The 20,223-nt window shown below is 39.8% G+C and overlaps 1 protein-coding gene across 4 annotated transcripts; it reads left to right on the top strand.

The window, feature by feature from the left end:
• Window positions 12,750–20,144, top strand: LOC109243340 (histidinol-phosphate aminotransferase, chloroplastic). Of its 4 annotated transcripts, XM_019410272.1 has the most exons (11): window positions 12,750–12,841; window positions 12,926–13,002; window positions 13,236–13,482; window positions 15,161–15,244; window positions 15,364–15,518; window positions 15,634–15,731; window positions 16,372–16,480; window positions 17,865–18,022; window positions 18,304–18,446; window positions 18,581–18,721; window positions 19,753–20,144. In XM_019410272.1, exons 3-11 carry the CDS (start codon window positions 13,261–13,263, stop codon window positions 19,882–19,884), a joined length of 1,242 nt encoding a protein of 413 aa, XP_019265817.1. In that variant the 5' UTR covers window positions 12,750–12,841; window positions 12,926–13,002; window positions 13,236–13,260; the 3' UTR covers window positions 19,885–20,144. The 4 variants fall into 4 exon arrangements, with proteins under 4 accessions (XP_019265817.1, XP_019265806.1, XP_019265799.1 ...); XM_019410261.1 differs by lacking the exon at window positions 12,750–12,841 and having other exon boundaries at window positions 12,912–13,002; window positions 13,241–13,482; XM_019410254.1 differs by lacking the exons at window positions 12,750–12,841; window positions 12,926–13,002 and adding an exon at window positions 13,009–13,154 and having other exon boundaries at window positions 13,241–13,482.

Raw genomic sequence — 20,223 nt, 5'->3', positions numbered from 1 at the left:
AAGTCAATCCTTCCCAGCCATCCGCTAGGTCTTCGAAATATAAGCCACTCAACCCGTGGCATTCCGGCATAGCGCATAGCGCAATAGTCCTGAATAACCCAACACGGAGACAATCAGTCTAACTTCCAACATCACATCCCGATCTAACATACCCCATCATAGCCTGATTATGAGAACTTCCGTCTCCACATCCACACAGCACATGAATCACCACATCCGATCCCAATTTCACCGTCCGAACCCATGCCACACCTTTAATACCCAATCATTTACTCTAAGATTTCCCTGTGCCACCAAGCAACCCGAATATCACCGGTCGACCCAACAAGAAAGTGCCGCAATACTATCGAAGTATCATCAGTTTAATCACATTACCCTTTCTCTGAAAGATATATTCCCGTCAAATCACTTCCAATTAGCAGTACCATTTCCTTGATTACCTGAGGCTACCCGTTGCCTAAGAATTTTATGAACTTCTTTTCAGAACTGAACTGTAACTCATCTAGCCAAGAACTTCCACTGATCCCATTTGGAAGAAGAATCATTACACATCCCATGCTCCGCATGCCCATAGAAAATATACATCTCCAAACCACGGTAAAACCCAACAAGAACTCTCTCCCAATTCCATTTGCACAAGCTAAACTGCCAGGACTGAATCCTTCTAACCAGACCAAGCTAAGCAAGCTGTCAGAACTCAAGAGCTTTGCTGCAAAATACCTATACGAACTCATTACCTCGAGCACACACAAAGAATTAATCATATCCTTTCCATACCGATTCGGTCTACCATCAAGCTACTTCATCTATCTAGATTTCCTTCTGATTCATTTTCAACTTGATATCCCCTCTTGCTGTAGTACCACAACCTCTCAACCCAGGCTCACTACCCGAGACCAAGCACAAGACCACACTGTCTAAAACCCATAAGCCGCTGAATACTCTCTCAATATCCCCAGAAACACTACATTCCAGAATACTTTACTCTGAAGAACTTCTTGCGAATCTGAATTCGTTACCTTTACCTTCCAGATACCGATACATAGGATCCCATAATTAACATAAAAATACCATAAGTCTTGACTTTTTTTTCCAATGAAAACACAGTCTCTAACCACATACACAATCCTTGAGATACCCGATTGTTTCCTGCAGAATCTTGAACACATTAGAACCATTCTCGAAAGTCATTCACTCTTATTCAAACCACAAATTACCCGACCTAACGAACCGAACCACCCGTGCCTCATTGGCACTCCCATACCGCAAAAAATGAAATCCTCATCACAAGACAGCCCAGCAACTTCCTGCTCTATGCGCCGAGCATTCTTCACCAATAACACTCTAGACATTCGCGATTCTCATACCCTATGAAGCATAGTATAACCTTTGTCGAAATTTTCCTTGACACTAGCCATAGCTAACTCACTCGCACGCCCCAAACTGGAACCAACATAGCACCTAATCGTGCAGTCGACTGCTCATAGCAGACTCCCCCACTTGGCTCGAAGCCATAGATCAAGATACACTCAATATCTCATAACACTTTTACTTTATTGATGCCACAATACCATAGTCGGATTATACTCAAAATCATTCATAAGTTGTGAAAACATAGGTCATCTAGTACTGTAAATCTTCTGCAAATCTCGCATTCATCCCCGCAACAGTTAAGCCCACTCTCTTAAGCAATCCGAAATCTCAAATTTCAACCCGTACCCTTCCATTACACATGAGATCTTCTAACATACACATAAGGATCACACCACTTCGGAACACTCCGCATGGAATAACCCACCTGCTTCGCCTCAATATAATATTTCCGTATACCTTCCACCGTCATACACATTACACAGCCACCTAGTCTTCCTGAGTTTGAACTCATACCGCAACATGACATTTACTTCACTCCCATCTAGGAGACACGGAAAGATTCTTCACGCGCCTATAACTCGGAGCTACACATCCAATCACAATGGAATCATACACTTAAAAGTTCATTTATCATCCCGCAGGCCTTCCTCGTCACTTCCAAGTTACATAGATACATCCCGCAGTACTAACATACTCATCACAAAGCTATTCAACCATCACTTCCACTAATAGGGACACTGCCGAACATATAAGTTCAAAACACTTACTCACACAATCAACACCTCAGTGCTCAAGCCATAGGCAAAGATCCGGCCCCAAGTCCTCCAGACTGGCCCAACATCAAACTCATAGAGATCACATCTCGCCCCTTGATCGGGGAATCACAAGCCATCAAGGCACATCTGATACTGAGCGCTCGTGCGCACATACAAACGCGTGGAAGGAATTTCAAGAGTTTCTTTTCAAGCTGAATCAAGGACGCACGATAAGAATTCAAGAATGTGAAGTTTCTTAAAGGTTCTACAGCCTCTCGAGGATAAATACAGACGTCTCCGTACCGATCCGCGAGACTCTACTAAACCTGCTCATGACTCGTGCTAGTAACCTAGGCTCTGATACCAACTTTTCACGACCCAAACCCCGCAGTGGTCGTGATGGCGCCTCTCGTGAAGACGAGGCCAGCCAACTAACCCACTCGTCTTTTTCAAAAATAGTTAAACATAAATAAACAGCGTAAATATGACTTAATAGTATTAATCAGCGGAAAGCCAACCCAACACAGCCCTAACCGGGGTGTCACAACTCACGAGCATCTATCAGAATGTAAATCCACTACAGGGTCTAAAATGTACAAAACCGGAATAATGAACAAAAGAGAGAGACATGGTGCTGCGAACACTGGCAGCCACCTCCTTAACTCATATAACTCTGCCTCTAATCGGCCCAAAACCCGCTACCGGGTGAATAGATACCTGCATCTACACACGAGGCGCATGGAGTAAAGTGAGTACTCCAACTCAGTGAGTAATAAAGGTAAATAACAACTGAGCAGTAAGAAATCATGTAAAGCAACCAACATGCTGTATAGAAGCAGGGTACAATCCTTTGAGAAAAACAGTGAAGCTGTGAAATCTTTGGAAATCTCTTGGCTCAGTTTAAATCTCTTTTTAAAATGATCTTTCCAACAGTTACGAAATGATTTCAAAATAGTTAGTGCCGATAAGCACAGAAAAACCGTCCCTCAGGCACAAATATCACAGTATAACAGGTAAAAAGGCAAGTAAATATGCAAGATGAGCACAAAAAAGTTCGCCCCTCGGGCAATATCTCAAAACAGTACCAGCCCCTCGGGCTCACTCTCAGAAACACTCTCAGCCCCTCTGGCTCTCTCTCTCAGATCACTCTCAGAACAGTATCATATAGTAACCGCTGCGGCGTGCAGCCCGATCCACAACTCGCTGCGGCGTGCAGCCCGATCCATATATCATCGACGACGCTCACTAGGGGTGTGTAGACTCCGGGAGGGGCCCCTTACAGCCCAAGCGCAATATCAAGCCACCTCGTGGCATATAAAATAAGGCCTGAAAGCCTTCTCACATCACACACGAGGCCTGAAAGCCTCCTCACATCAGTCATAAGGCTTGAAAGCCTCCTCACATCACTCACAAGGCCTGAAAGCCTCCTCACATCACTCATAAGGCCTGAAAGCCTCCTCACATCACTCATATGGCCTGAAAGTCTCCTCACATCACTCATAAGGCCTGAAAGCCTCCTCACGTCACTCAAGCCACCTCGTGGCACATAAAGTATCTCAGGCCCTCGGTCTCATATCACTCAGCATATCCTCACATATGGCCCTCGGCCTCACTCAGTCCGAAAATCATCACAAGCCCCTCGGGCATTTGTAAAACAGTAGTTCTCAGCCTAAAATATCATTTAGAAATATCATTTAAGTTTCAAATCTGAGTAAAATTGGCTGACTTTGTAAAACTATAAATATCAACAGGACTGAGTACAAATAATACGTCAAAATAGTGAGGAAACAGTGATAAAATCCCCTAAGGGTTCAAATAATTGGCACGAAGCCCAAATATGGCAATCAGCCCAAATCATGATAATAACAAATAAGTTTCAGTCGAATACGCGGTAAAATCATCAATCGGGACTGACCAAGTCACAATCCCCAACGGTGCTCTACCCCACGCTCGCTATCCGGCGTGCAGGTCACCTCAATATTGCACTACGGTGTGCAAATCCGGGGTTTCAAACCCTCAGGATATCATTTACAATCATTACTCACCTCAAGCCGGCCAAAATCCTAGCTCGCTATGCCCTTGCCTCGCAAATTAACCTCCTCGAGCGTCGAATCTGATCAAAACCACAACGAATACGTTACAATAGGCTAAGGGAACATAACCATTTCGAAAAGACTCGAAAAATATCGAAATTTACGAAATTTGCAAAACCCGAGCCCCGGGCCCACTTCTCGAAAATTAGAAAAGTTAACATCATCGGATTCCTTATCTCGCCACGAGTCTATACATACCAAAACTCCCAAATCCGAGCCCAAATGACCCATCAAATCCCACTTTGAAATATCAAATTCCAAGCCCTAGCTTTTCCCCCTTTTTGATGAATTTCCATAAGTTTCTATATTAATTCTACCATTAAATCATGTATTTAGGTCATATTGTCACGACCCAAACTGGAGGGCCATGACTAGCACCCGGTCATACTTACCGAGCACCAACATACATTTTATCTAACCTTCTTTATTATCTTTTAGGGCTGACAAGATCAATATAAATGGTAGACATGGGTCATGGACAACCAACAATAAAATATGATGGCATGAACATACATAACATGGGATGACTAGACAATCAAGAAACTGTATATAAGGTACGAGCTACCACACTACCATGAGAGACTATACAACAAAAACCAGTCGACAAGGCCTACCAAACTATACNAATCCAATCTAGCCCATAAGTCACAGAACCACATTTCACTTTCCGAAATCACACACAAGGTTAGAACCTCACATATATACTCTGAATAATCCCGAACCAGCTGTAATAACCCATACCTGCAACCTCAGGTGCAATTACATGATATACCACATAACTCAAACACTCGAAACGATAATTTCTATTCACAGTAGCTGCACATAACAACCGAATATCGATAGGAAACCTCTTATCAACTAAATTCTCATTCTAACACTTTCACATACTGCCGATGATAAAGGAAACACGCAACAAATCATAACCATTTCTCAGGTCAACCATTCATGAAGTCACTTCCTTTTTTTGGCTAATACCACAGCAGATTTCCGAGCCGAACCTCGATATTATCCTTCCAACAAGCTGAAATCAAATCCGTTCGTATTCATTAATGACCCCAACGATCACCTCGAATCCAACGCACCACTCTGGTGACATGACACATCAATGCAGGCCTAAGCCACAACTCGCATAATTCGCGCACCAATAAGAAACAATCTGAACATACTCAAATCATGAAAATGACCCCCAAACGAAAGAGCTGTACCTCAAGCTCATCAGTACCATCACAACACAAGGCTGAGACCCCGTCTCACCTCATAGAAATAGAACACATGAATCTACCCCGAAAGGTCATATCTCCACGTAGCCTCGCTACAATGCGCGATCCTATCCAAATACTGCTACACATGGAACACCTCAAGTCACTATGCTCAAAATCGACGGCCACGCAAAATTTGATGTCTGGAACCAAAGCAGATCATTACACCCACGGTGAAACAAATAACACACACCACGCAAACCCGATAAAACGCAACCGGTACGTCATTCACTGAGCGCCACCCAATTATTCTCCCCGCTCGACTTCCACTATGAACCCCAATAGAACCGCACCATATGTGCCCATAACCAACAAATCATAACGTCTCACAACACAGAAAAGCAACTCATAGATCTCCCCAGATCACTAACAAGCTCAATAACGATCAAATCAACCTATTCCTCACAATGCAATTCGGAGCCAACCGAGCCGACTCAAGTTAGAACACCATCCGCATTGGCCTACCAAAGAACTCCTTATTAAGGAAATCCCGAAGCTGTTCCCTCAATACCGGAACTGAATCAATATAAGGAGCCTCAGCGCTGACACTCATCACAAGAGCCCAAGTAAGAAAGACAATCCTTCCCAGCAGTCCGCTGGGTCTTCGAAATATAAAACCACTCTACCATGATATACTCCGACACACCTCGCCACTCAACCCGTGGCATTCCGGCATAGCCCATAGCGCAATAGTCCTGAATAACCCAACACGGAGACAACCAGTCTAAACCCCAACATCACATCCGGATCTAACATATCCCATCATAGCCTGATTATGAGAACTTCCGTCTCCACATCCACGCAGCATATGAATCACCATATCCGATCCCAATTTCGCCGTCCGAACCCATGCCACACCTTTAATACCCAATCATTTACTCTAAGATTTCCCTGTGCCACCAAGCAACCCGAATATCACCAGTTGACCCAACAAGAAAGTGCAGCAATACTACCGAAGTATCATCAGTTTAATCACATTACCCTTCCTCTAAAACATATACTCCCGTCAAATCACTTCCAATTAGCAGTACCATTTCCTTGATTACCTGAGGCTACCCGTTGCCTAAGAATTTTATGAACTTCTTTTCAGAACTGAACTGTAACTCATCTAGCCAAGAACTTCCATTGATCCCATTTGAGGAAAAATCATTACACATCCCATGCTCCGCATGCCCATAGAAAATATACATCTCCAAACCACGGTAAAACCCAACAAGAACTCTCTCCCAATTCCATTTACACAAGCTAAACTGCCAGGACTGAATCCTTCTAACCAGACCAAGCTAAGCAAGCTGTCAGAACTCAAGAGCTTTGCTGCAAAATACCTGTACGAACTCATTACCTCGAGCACACACAAAGAATTAATCATATCCTTTCCATACCGATCCGGTCTACCATCAAGCTACTTCATCTATCTAGATTTCCTTCTGATTCATTTTCAACTTGATATCCCCTCTTGCTGTAGTACCACAACCTCTCAACCCAGGCTCACTACCCGAGACCCAAGCACAAGACCATACTGTCTAAAACCCATAAGCCGCTTAATACTCTCTCAATATCCCCAGAAATACCACATTCCAGAATACTTTACTCTGAAGAACTTCCTGCGAATCTGTCGTTACCTTTACCTTCCAGATACTGATACATAGGATCCCATAATTAACATAAAAATACCATAAGTCTTGACCTTTTTTTCCAATGAAAACACAGTCTCTAACCACATACACAATCCTTGTGATACCCGATTGTTTCCTGCAGAATCTTGAACACATTAGAACCATTCTCGAAAGTCATTCACTCTTATTCAAACCACAAATTACCTGACCTAACGAACCGAACCACCCGTGCCTCATTGGCACTCCGACACCGCAAAAAAATGAAATCCTCATCCCAAGACAACCCAGCAATTTCCTGCTCTATGCGCCGAGCATTCTTCACCAATAACACTCTAGACATTCCGCGATTCTCATACCCTATGAAGCATAGTATAGCCTTTGTCGAAATTTTCCTTTACTCTAGCCATAGCTAACTCACTCGCACGCCCCAAACTGGAACCAACATAGCACCTAACCGTGCAGTCGACTGCTCACAGCAGACTCCCCCACTTGGCTCGAAGCCATAGATCAAGATACACTCAATATCTCATAACACTTTTACTTTATTGATGCCACAATACCATAGTGAGATTATACTAAAATCATTCATAAGTTGTGAAAACACAGGTCATCCAGTACTGTAAATCTTCTGCAAATCTCGCATTCATCCCCGCAACAGTTAAGCCCACTCTCTTAAGCAATCCGAAATCTCAAATTTCAACCCGTACCCTTCCATTACACATGAGATCTTCTAACATACACATAAGGATCACACCACTTCGGAACACTCCGCAGGGAATAACCCACCTGCTTCGCCTCAATATAACATTTCCGTATACCTTCCACCGTCATACACATTACACAGCCACTTAGTCTTCCTGAGTTTGAACTCATACCGCAACATGACATTTACTTCACTCCCATCTAGGAGACACGAAAAGATTCTTCACGCGCCCATAACTCGGAGCTACACATCCAATCACAATGGAATCATACACTTAATAGTTCATTTATCATCCCGCGGGCCTTCCTCGTCACTTCCAAGTTACATAGATACATGCCGCAGTACTAACATACTCATCACATAGCTATTCAACCATCACTTCCACTAATAGGGACACTGCCGAACATATAAGTTCAAAACACTTACTCACACAATCAGCACCTCAGTGCTCAAGCCATAGGCAAAGATCCGGCCCCAAGTCCTCCAGACTGGCCCAACATCAAACTCATAGAGATCACATCTCGNTATTAATCTAAAAAAATATACTGAATCTTAACCCACCGATCGTGTCTATGAAGCCCCTACTGATAAACTCACGCACTGCTCAGGACATGAGATTTCTTGGCCAGTTCTCTAAGTAAACAAAAAAATAGCTAAAGAATGACGACTCAAAGGAGTACTCCGCGAACAAGAGCGAAGCTCACCAATAGCACTGGAAGAGAGGGAAGTCCTAACCCGTAGCCTGCTCGCCTGCAAAGCTGGTTCCTACGTTGTACCGCAGACCAATGTAGGTTCCCAAAAGAGAACGTCAGTACCATCCATTGTACTCAATGAGTCTCAATGACAGGGGACGAAACTTTAATAACACATACATTACGAGCAAAGCTTCTAAATGCATCTAAAACAAAAAGCTTATAAGAACAATTCTAAAATAATTGCATAATAGCATTCTAAAAGAAATTCTTTTCTTTTTCTTTCTTATATAAAAAAATACTTCACTTTATACTTCGGGAGTTCCAACTATCCTGACCTATTTCTGTCTTAGTCACCGTGTGATCGGCACGGGTTCGATCCCAACCTGATCGAATAGCCCAATCCACGAGGTGCCACTCGCTTCATGGTTCTCAGAGCTCATGTATCATACCTTAGCCTGGCTAAGTAAATTCTCAGCAATGAGACCCTCGGCTCGTGTGCTCCCTACTTTGGCACAAGTAGTTTCAGGAAGTCAACCCCTCGGCCAGGACCCGCGGCCTGGACGATGACCCCTTCTCAGAATAAAGGATACTCCCAAAAATCTTTTCCTTCTAAAACTTCTTCTTGTGACTTTTCAAGTCTAAATCTTTTCTTTTTTGGAACATCATATACATACTCCTGACGGTATCTCTAATTGTAAAGCATGACATCAGAATAAAATAAACATGCAAAAGTATTTCTAAAGATTCTTGCTTCTTCATTAAAAAAAAATTAACATGAAAACGGCATATAAGAATAATACAAAATCTGAAAATTTATGCAAATAAATCATCTAAACTTTTGCTAGAACAATTCTAAGTTAATAGTGTCACGACCCAAACCCCGCACTGGTCGTGATGGCGCCTCTCGTGAAGACGAGGCCAGCCAACTAACCCAACTCGTCTTTTCAAAAATAATTTAATCATGAATAAACAGCTAAAATATGACTTAAAAATATTAATTAGAGGAATTACAACCCCACACAGCCCTAATCGGGGTGTCACAAGTCACGAGCATCTATTAGGATGTAAGTACAACCTCAAGGTCTAAAATACACTGATCAAGAATAATGAACAAAGGGAGAAGAACGATGCTGCGAACGCTGGCAGTCACCTCGTTAAAATCCTATATCTCTGACTCTGATCAGCCAAACCCGCTACCGGGTGAATAAATACCTGCATCTGCACACGAGGTGCAGGGAGTAAAGTGAGTACTCCAACTCAGTGAGTAATAAAGGTAAATAATAATTGAGCGGTAAGAAATCACGTATGTCACATCATCATGCTATACAGAAGTAGTGTAAAACCTTTTGAGAAAAACAGCGAAGCTGTGAAATCTTTAGAAATATCTTAGCTCAGTTCAAAACTCCTTTGAAAATGACTTTTTCAACAGTATGCAAACGAATGCAATTCAAATAGTGCAGATAAGCACAGAAGTCCGCCCCTCGGGCACCGCACTCAATTAACAGATAATGTCAGACAATCTGGTAGATATCTCATGAAGTAGTACAACAACAGGTAAGGCAAGCAAATAAAATAAAGTAAACACACAGAACAGTACTAGTAACGCTGCGGCGTGCAACCCGATCCACATATCGCTGCGGCGTGCAGCCCGATCCATATATCGTCGACGGCGCTCACTGGGGTGTGCAGACTCCGGGAGGGGCCCCTTACGGCCCAAGCGCAATATCAAGCCATCTCGTGGCATCAATCTAGGCCCTCGGCCTCATATCAATATCAGTATAACACTACTGCGGCGTGCAGCCCGATCCAAAAGTATTCCTCACAATACAGGCCCTCGGCCTCACTCAGTCAACAAAATCACATAAGCCACTCGAGCAACAATAAACATGATGCTCAGCCCAAAATATTATTAGAAATATCATTTCAAGTGTTAAAGCAAGTAATCTTGGCTGAGTTTTGAAAATAGTGTAAAAGTACATGACTGAGTCCAAGTATAAAATCAAACAGTGAGGAATTATCAACAACAATCCCTGAAGGGTTCACATAGCTGGCACGAAGCCCAAATATGGCAATCAGCCCAAATTATGATGATAACAAGTAAATTTCAGTCAAATACGCAGTAAATTCATCAATCGGGACGGGCTAAGTCACAATCCCCAACGGTGCTCTACCCCACGCTCGCTATCCGGCGTGCAAGTCACCTCAATATAGCACTACGGTGTGCAAATCCGGGGTTTCAAACCCTTAGGATATCATTTACAATCATTACTCACCTCAAGCCGGCCAAAATCCTAGCTCGCTATGCCCTTGCCTCGCAAATCGACCTCCTCGCGCGTCGAATCTGATCAAAACCACAACGAATACGTTACAATAGGCTAAGGGAACATAACCCAATCGAAAAGACTCGAAAATATCAAAATTCACGAAATTTGCAAAACCCGAGTCCCGGACCCACTTCTCGAAAATAAGAAAATTTAATATCATCGGATTCCTTATCTCGCCACGAGTCTATACATACCAAAAGTTCTCAAATCCGACCTCAAATGATCCCTCAAATCCCCAAATCAAATTTCAAATCCCTAGGCCCCAAACCTTCGGATTTCACCCCAAAAACAAGTAATCTAGTCAGGATATTTGATGATAATCCCATATTATTGACTAACAATGACCGCAAGTGACTTATCTCTAGTTTTCACATGAATTCTTACTCAACAATCACCCAAAAACGAAATTGAAGATTAGGGTATGGAACCTTACCTCTTTGATGAAGAACTTGAGGGATTTCTTGTTGGATTTCAAGGATTGGACAACATTTTTTTGATGAACAAGGCACTTGAGCTTCTTCCTCTCTCTAGAATTACTCTTCCCTCTCTCTAAAAGCTCCAGAAAACCCCAAAATAACAAACCCCAAACGAGTTAAATGAAATGGGGTTCGGGTCTTAAAAACCCATTTTTGTACTGCCACGCCGCATAGGGCACCGCATGGGGCGCCGCGGTAGTGTAAAATTATGCGCTGCTTTTGGTAATTTGGTCATAACTTCTTGTAGGAGTGTCCGAATGACGAACGGTTTGAAGCAGTAGAAATTAGATTCGAAAATCTTTCATTTGATAGGTTGCTCATCACATAAATCCTTATATTTATTCAGATATTCTTGTCCAAAGTTTGGTCTTATGCTGTTCATTCGAAACTTTCGTCTAAAATGAAACTTTTCAACTTGGCTTGGACTTAGGCCTCTCTTTAGACCCCAAATCACTTATAATATGCCCCGTACACTTATTATCATATCCAATTGATATCCATCATATTAATAGTCCTCGTTCGCAGACAAAATAATATAATTAGCGCACATCAATTTTCTTAATAGCACTTCAAAAATTTTCCGGGGAGTTACAAATAGGTACTCACTCGCTCCAATTAAGTAAATATAAACTCTTTTTAAGCAATTCATCAAACACCTTGTATGCGTGCTTTTGTGAGTTAAGCCACTTTGGTAAAGGGTTATATCAACTCACCTCAAAACTCCTTGAGCCAATACGTAGGCATTAGTCCAATTTATACCCGTCAAACAATCGATTCTACAACAACCAGTGCATTTTAATCAATTTTAAAGTTTCACACCTGAACATGAAATTTACTATTGATATAGAGAAGGAAGGGAATAATTATTCAGTTCTTACCTATTACTACTGTAGGATAATTGACAATAGGGAATTTTATATACCTGAGTTCAAGAATTAGTGATTTGTAAAGAACCCTAGATTTTTCGTTGCCTGCGTGATAAGAACCCTCTGTTTCGTGAGCGAACAGAACAGTAGTTCTGTTTTTCGTCTAAGGCTTTTGCCTTCCGTCCTTTTTGGTGAATGACAGAAATTTGGTTCTGTTTTTCTTTAAGGCTTGGAGCCATTTGTTTTCCAACAGCCCTTTTATGGACTTTTAGGCCCTTTTTTCTTTATTTTTTTTAAACTTAACTAATAATTAATGATACTCACCTTTAATAATTAATAATATTAAAATTATTAATATTTCCTTAATTGTATATCCAATTATTTATAAATAGAAAAGTAACTCGAAAATCAATCACAAGGATTTAAATCCGTAATAAAAGTGTAATTTAAGATTTAAAAAAAATTAAATTAAATTCTATATTTAGCGCGTCGGAAAACTTTTATAGATTTGAGGAGTGTTACAATTACAAGTCAAAACATTATAAAAACGTGAATCACCATATCGAAAATGAATTTCAGGAATTTGAACCACAAGAACTGAAATTCAGGACGCTATCCTGAGTTTGATCTTGCAAGACTATCCTGAAGTTTGTAACAAAAGAATTGAACTGAAGAAGCAGGTCTGTGCCATACTTTTTATGTTGTGGCTATATTTTAAATAATATTGCAAATGTTGATTATGTTTTAAACAACAATCCTAAAAGTGGCTACCCAAATTCAACTCACGCGCACTCTTTGTCCAAGTCAGACACCACTCTCTCCGCCGCCGGCGAATAAAGTTGTACGCTCTCTCTCTCTCTCACACACTCTCTCTCTATATATATACACACACATTGGATTGTGAATTGGATTGAAATTCTGTGTGTAACTATCAAAGCATCCACTCCAATTTGTATTATTAGTTGTGATTTTTACAAGAATAAGGCCAAAAAGGTGGAATTTTTATCATTATGTTGTTTTTTAGCTCTTACTTCGACATTTTCTGCTTTAAACTTTTTCGAATAAACTTTTAAGTGCAGGGAATAAAAAGTTTCAATTGATGGGTGTAATTGAATTATGCAACACTTCATCTATTTGCATTGGTAGAGCAAAACCCAGTTGTTGTTCAATTGAAAGAAATCAGAGGAGGAGAATCATTTGCATGGCCTCCTCAGTGCCAGTGCAAGAAGAGAGTCAGCAGAAACAACGTGTGACTGGGGATGCTTTTATCCGGCCCCATCTTCTTAAATTGTCACCTTATCAGCCCATTTTGCCTTTTGAGGTAAATATGTAGGATTCATTTGTTATTTTGTTTGTGTATGGTTGATTACATGTTATTTACTCTCTTTATAGGTGAATGAGTTTGTTAATTGTGTAGGAGAAAATGCACCAATTATAGTCGACCGTATATTGTGTTGAGTAATATATATATGTATATATATATATTTTGGGTATAACTATTCGGTATCCAAAACCCACTGGCCCGACTAATCCAAATTCGCTCCGCGTAAGGCCAAGAAGGGGGGAAGCACTAGGAGTTTCTCCTTTCCGAGGGCTTGAAAACAAGACATTTGGTTAAGGGTGGATGGTGGTGTGTTGAGTAAATCGAGTTAAATATTTTAAACCAAAAAGACTGAGAAGACTTGAATTTACTACTGACAATGCTCAGTTACTTGAATTTACTACTGACAATGCTCAGTTCTACAGCTAGGACCTTTTGTTTTCTTGAGATGAATCAGCAGGAACCAATTTGTACTTTCTTTCAGTATGGTGATTACATAAGTTTACCACATTTATAGGTGAAAGAGCTTAAGTTGATTGTAATTTAGGAGAAAATGCACCAATTATAGCTGACCTTGTGTTGTGTTGAGTAATAGCCCGTTTGGCCAAGCTGCAAAAATCAGCTTATTTTGAGAAGTGCTTTTTTCCAAAAGTGCTTTTCTCAAAAGTACTTTTGGTGAGAAGCAGTTTGTGTTTGGCTAATTAGTTTGAAAAACACTTCTTAGCAGCAATTAGTGTTTGGCCAAGCTTTAAAAAACTGCTTCTAAGTGTATTTTTCTCAAAAGTGCTTCTCAAAAAAGTGCTTTTGGAGAGAAGCTACCTTTTTTTGCTTCTCCAAAACTGCTTCTGCTCCTCCTCAAAAGCACTTTTTTTGAGTGCGGAGAGGGGGAGGGGGGAGCAGCTTCCACCCGGCGTCTGATCTTTGTCATTGACTATGTTGTCTATCTATCTCTGTTACATTTAGCCTTAGGGACATCAGATGTTCTCCACTATTTAGTAGGTACTTGTTGGCTTATCAGCTTAGCAGGTTTTATGATTTCAAGTTGTGCTGCTCACTGTTTGTAATCAAAATGTGTGATATTTGCAGTAATAAAGTTTGCCTAATGAAAAATGTATTTTCTTGGCACAATTTTTTCCAGTAATCATCCTTTGGGTCTTGAATGATTTTCTGAGAAGTAAGCTGAATTTTATACAATAAAGCACCGAGTGGGCACTCAAACATTATATATAAGTAAAGACCCTTTGAGTCTTGAATCATGAGGCACAGAGGAATTAATTATGTCATGTTTCTATTTTGTATGTGAACTAGTGTTGATACTTTTTTCTTTACTTAACTAGATAGGCCAAAAGGCTATCAAGAAGTACTTTTTATAATTTTTTCTTAATAATTTTCATTTCTTTTTGCTCCTTTTGTTTGGTAGACATGACATGTAAAGCTAGCTCTCTCTCTCTCTCTCTCTCTCTTGAAAAAAAATGGTTTCTATTTAAGGATCGAATAATGTGTCTGTTATATAAAGAAAAGGTGCTGTGGTAAAAATCTGAGCTACTTGTTGTTTTCCTTCTCGTTTATCTGGGATATGATGAGTTAATAACCACCACATGATTGGTAATAATTTGTTAGATGTGATGTTTTCTTTATTTTCTTGTGGCATCTAAAAAAATTGCTTGCAATTGTACAGGTGTTATCCACTCGTCTTGGTAGAAAGCCGGAGGACATTGTGAAATTAGATGCTAACGAGAATCCATATGGCCCTCCTCCAGAGGCAAGTTAGTATCTTTTGCAATGCCCACTGTTTAATGGAAAAAAATAATCTTTTGGGACAGTCCATTTTGTGTAGTTATTTTTCGCCTTCTCAATATTGAGCTGTTGAATTTCTTGCAGGTAATCGAGGCTTTGGGCGCTATGAAATTTCCATATATTTATCCTGATCCTGAAAGCCGTACCTTGCGTGCTGCCCTTGCTGAAGATTCTGGCCTTGAATCTGAGTATATTCTTGCAGGGTGCGGTGCAGATGAACTCATTGATTTGATAATGCGGTAAGCATTATGATTAGTCTACCCTTTTATCTAAAGTTTAACTAAATGCTGACTCATGTCAAGATTAGTCCTTGTTTGACCTACAGTTTGGATATCTAACTGTTCTCTGCTGCAGGTGCGTATTGGATCCTGGCGACATGATTGTTGACTGCCCACCCACTTTCACAATGTATGAATTTGATGCAGCTGTAAATGGTGCACATGTCATCAAAGGTAGATACGAGCTTTACTTATGTTCTTTATTATTATCATACCGAATTTTAGTTCCTTCCTCTTCTAGAGGAGTCTTGAACTTGTTTTCGTGCAGCAAATCATCTTTGGTTAAATATAATTGGACATAAGTGATCTTAGAAATATAAATGGTATACAGAAAGACCAAAACTTGACAATATCTGATGGCATCTATTTATGGTTTGGTATCAGCTCTTCTTGATTCGTGAAACAATTACCGGAATCTAATCATTTTCACCCCAAAGAAGGTTTGAATCCTAGCTTTCAACATTGTTGACCTAAGTTGATTATTTAAGTGCTTTTGGTGGACTTATAGTTTTCTTAACAAGTAGTTGCATAGGCATAACTGCAGCTTTGTTAGTTGTTGCTGTTACTTAATCATCTGGCCTTGGCCCATCAATGACGTACTGCTTGGTAATATCGTACTGTGAAAATGTCAAGTTTAAGAGAGAAATGAATTGAGTACAATTAAAATCCAGAGACTCTACATTCAGACAAAGCAATGTTTTAAACAATGGAAGCAAAATGAAATAAAATGATACTTCTAATTTTCTTCAATGCAATGATTATTGTTGAGTCTTTCATCGATAATTGTTAATCTGTAGCTATGTCAAACTGGCAGTGCCTAGGAACCCAGACTTTAGCCTGGATGTAGAACGGATTGCCGAAGTGGTTGAACATGAGAAACCAAAGTGCATATTTCTGACATCGCCTAATAATCCTGATGGGAGGTATTGCTGCATTGTATTTCTGGTCTATTTCTCTTTGTGGTTGTACTTTGCTTCTCTTGAACGTACTGCTGTGAGTCTCTCTCTGCTTTTCTTCCTGTCTAAGTTAAAATCATCTTCAAAACTTTCAGTTGCACCTTCTCTTCTTCTTTTTTTCATTATTCTCTAAGTCCACGAGAAGGAGAAAATGAGTACTAGGAAATTATTGCTAGAATTTCAAGTTAGCCAGTAATTCTATACTGCACCCTGTAAATATGGAAGCGAAAAATCCTTTTCTTGTATTTCACATCATAAATGGCGGCTTTGTAATTTCTGGATGAAGCATCATTTTCCACGGAAACTTCTACGCACACCCCTCCTGCGAAAATGCTCTTTTCCTTCAACTTCTCTTTGCTCCATTTTCCCCATTTTATTGCCAAGGTCATTCTTTACCTTGTCTTGAGCCTTATATAGATTGATTACACTTGTACCCAAAACATTTGTTGCCGATTTTGTGAAAGGTAACTATTACTAGTTTCTAGAGCTTATAGCCTTGAAAAATTGGCCTTTTTTATTACCAATAAAAAGAGGTCTTTTTGGTATTGTCCTTGACTACAGTATCTCTGCGTTACAGCTGACTGGGCACAATAAGCAATATTAAGTTCAACAAGGAGTAGCAATTGTAAACTTGTATTGAAACGGACATGTGCATTTGCAAGGACAAAATAATCAGTGGCCTTCTTTTGGTATCTTAAGTGGACAAGAATACTCTACTGGCTGGAATGACTTTTATCAGTGAAGGGTCTTTGGAAGAGTGCATGTAGCAATTATCTGTAGCATTTGGACTGAGGCAACCTGTGACTGTTTAAGATAGTATATGCGTCCTGCTACTGTGTTGGGTAGTGTTTTTGGTTTCTTTATGGTTTATGTCTATGCCTTGTTCTTTGGGATAACTCTGATGGACTTCAAAAGATATTAGAAGGCTTTCATCAGTTAGTGTTAGTTTAAATTATGTAGCTTGAAGACATTGTTGTTCTGCACAGTATACTGTTTAAACAGTTAATTGGTTAAGTAGTTAATGCACTTTATGAAGGAGTTAAAAGAATGACGTCATTGGTGTGAAAGTAGCTATAAGCAATTATGAAGAAAAATGAGCAAAGATTAGAAACTTATTATTGAGATAATCAAATAGTATGTTTACACATATTTTTCTGTATGCTTTCCAGATTTTTGCATGTGTTTCTGCACCTCAGGGAATTTGACAATTGAAATTTGTTTTCTAAATTTGCTCGCTTTCCAATGTGTTGACTTCTTATTATTTCTGCTTTGTTTGGCGTTATACATTTTGATACCAACGTCCTTTAATTGTTGTCATTCTAATGTGACAATTTATCTTGTTATTGAACAGTATAATTGATGATGAAACGTTGTTGAAAATACTTGATCTGCCCATATTGGTTATACTGGATGAAGCATATGTTGAGTTTTCTGGAATGGAGTCTAAGATGAAGTGGGTGAAGAAGCATGAGAATCTAATTGTTCTTCGCACATTCAGCAAAAGAGCTGGTAGGTTCATTCTTTTTTATTTAACATCTATGAAAATATTCAGTATGTGGGCTTGGAAAACCCATATGCCCCTTATTATTTTTTGCTGATTAGTGCAAAATCTTATCACTTGTGGCTACAACATGCTCATCTCAATCGGTCCTGTCATATAATCAAATTGTAATAGTAATGAAGACTTTCAATATGTTCCTATTCGCGAAATTAGTGTTTTTAAGTGGTGTCTTAAATGAGTGTTTGGATTAAGTATAGTTGACTAATACAAGTGGTATCCCAATCCTCAGGCTTAGCTGGACTCAGAGTAGGGTATGGAGCTTTTCCAAAGAGTATTATTGAATTCCTTTGGCGAGCAAAGCAACCATATAATGTGTCTGTTGCTGCTGAAGTTGCTGCATGTGCTGCACTAAAGAATCCTGCTTATCTGGAGGTACTTTAGGAAATGGAACATTTGCGTTGATCATTGTTGATTAACTTTGCCCAAATTCTGTTTTCTTTTATAGGTGAAGAAAATCATACCTTTTCCTTGAAAGCTTCACTGATTATTGTGTCATTTTATGCCAGAATGTGAAAGTGGCACTGGTGCAAGAGAGGGAGAGGCTCTTTAATCTCTTGAAAGAAGTCCCATTTCTTGATCCATACCCTAGCTATTCTAATTTCATTCTCTGTAAGGTTACGTCTGGAATGGATGCTAAGAAATTGAAGGTAAATGTGCTTATATCACTAAGTTCCGTTCTTTTAAAGTCAATTCTGTTGCTTCTTTTATTCCGATATATCGTTTGTTTAATTGGCCTCATGTCCTTTCATTGTGGCTTGAACATCACTATGTTAGAAGCTTGACACCAAGGTGAAAGAAGTATTAAAGAACACGAATCAAATAAAAGCATTTTAACGAACTACGTGGTTTCTGTTATGTTATTGTAGTATGATGGATTAGCATAGTTGGACTGTCGAAATACTAGCATGCAGAAGTAGTGAATTAATATAAGATTGTATATATGAAGATCACCTATAAGAGAATATTTAGATATATGAATGAATTTTATCTTCATTGAATGTGGGGAAAATGTAGACCTGGTAGTAGATACTGAGTATCAAGAATTACTGAGAGCAGGCAAATGAGGTATTTGAGGTCTTTATTATGCTGGAATAAGTGGGCGAGGATAGGTTGGAAGTTGCACGATAGACACATTTGAGGAGAACTTGTGGGCTAACTGGAACACCCTTTTTAAGAAGCAATTTGCTGATATGAGATTATGAATGCTAGTTGATTATATTCAATTTTAATGACTAATTTCAGTATTTTAATAACTCATGCAAAACCCAAGTTAAAGTTATATTAGGCGGTTTTGCAACATTTGTTGGATACACACGATTATATTGAGTTTGTATACTATTCAATATGTATCAAGTTTTCTTAAGTGTTGTATCATATCAGTTGTCATTGCCTACTAACAAATGCACCAAAAAAATAAAAAGGATTATATGTTCCATAAGTTTTACTGCAAAGCGAATAGAGACGTATGGATGGGTAGAATGAAGTTCAGTTATAATTAAACATTATAGAGTAGGATCCAAGGCATGGTTGTAAACTGATCCTATACTACCTTATGCTCACCCTTTCTTGGTACTACTTATGTTTATGGAAATATTGTTATGAGATTGTGAATCAGTTGGCAAGTCCATAATGCATTCCTGTTTCTCCTACATTTTAACAGTAAAAACTTGTGTTGCAGGAAGATCTTGCGACAATGGGAGTGATGATCCGTCACTACAATAGCAAAGAACTGAAAGGATACGTTCGTGTGTCTGTAGGCAAGCCTGAGCACACAGAGGCTTTAATGAAATGCCTCAAGCACTTCTATTGATCTTGCGACGAAATCTGATGTGTCTTATGTCCTCTCAAGATGAAGACTAAGTGGGAGTTACTCTTTGCTATTTGTGCTAACTGCAAACAAGTCATTCTTCTGAATTCAATTCTTCATATGTTGGAGGAGTTATAGAGTGATCTTGACTCTCAAGTACACATTATGTTGGAAATTGCCAGGCGCACTGATAAGTGCATTTGTGTATTATTGTACCTTTTGCCCCCCTGTTTGCAAAAGATCTGAATTACACTTGTTTTTTATACGAACAACAACAACAAACCTAGCGTAATCCCATAGGTGGAGTCTGGGGAGGGTAATCACAGATCTTACCCTACGTTG

The sequence above is a fragment of the Nicotiana attenuata genome, chromosome 2 (genome assembly GCF_001879085.1).
Source record: "Nicotiana attenuata strain UT chromosome 2, NIATTr2, whole genome shotgun sequence".
NCBI lineage: Eukaryota > Viridiplantae > Streptophyta > Magnoliopsida > Solanales > Solanaceae > Nicotiana > Nicotiana attenuata.
Note: the sequence above shows the minus strand (reverse complement) of the source record. Positions and strands in the feature narration are given on the sequence as shown.

What these genes read in the sequence shown, in the direction of transcription:
- LOC109243340 (XM_019410272.1), top strand. Translation starts at nt 13,261, where the DNA reads ATGGGTGTAATTGAATTATGCAACACTTCATCTATTTGCATTGGTAGA. An exon ending in CACATTCAGCAAAAGAGCTG is followed by an intron (nt 18,023 to 18,303) that starts GTAGGTTCATTC and finishes CCCAATCCTCAG; the next exon opens with GCTTAGCTGGACTCAGAGTA. An exon ending in AGAATCCTGCTTATCTGGAG is followed by an intron (nt 18,447 to 18,580) that starts GTACTTTAGGAA and finishes ATTTTATGCCAG; the next exon opens with AATGTGAAAGTGGCACTGGT.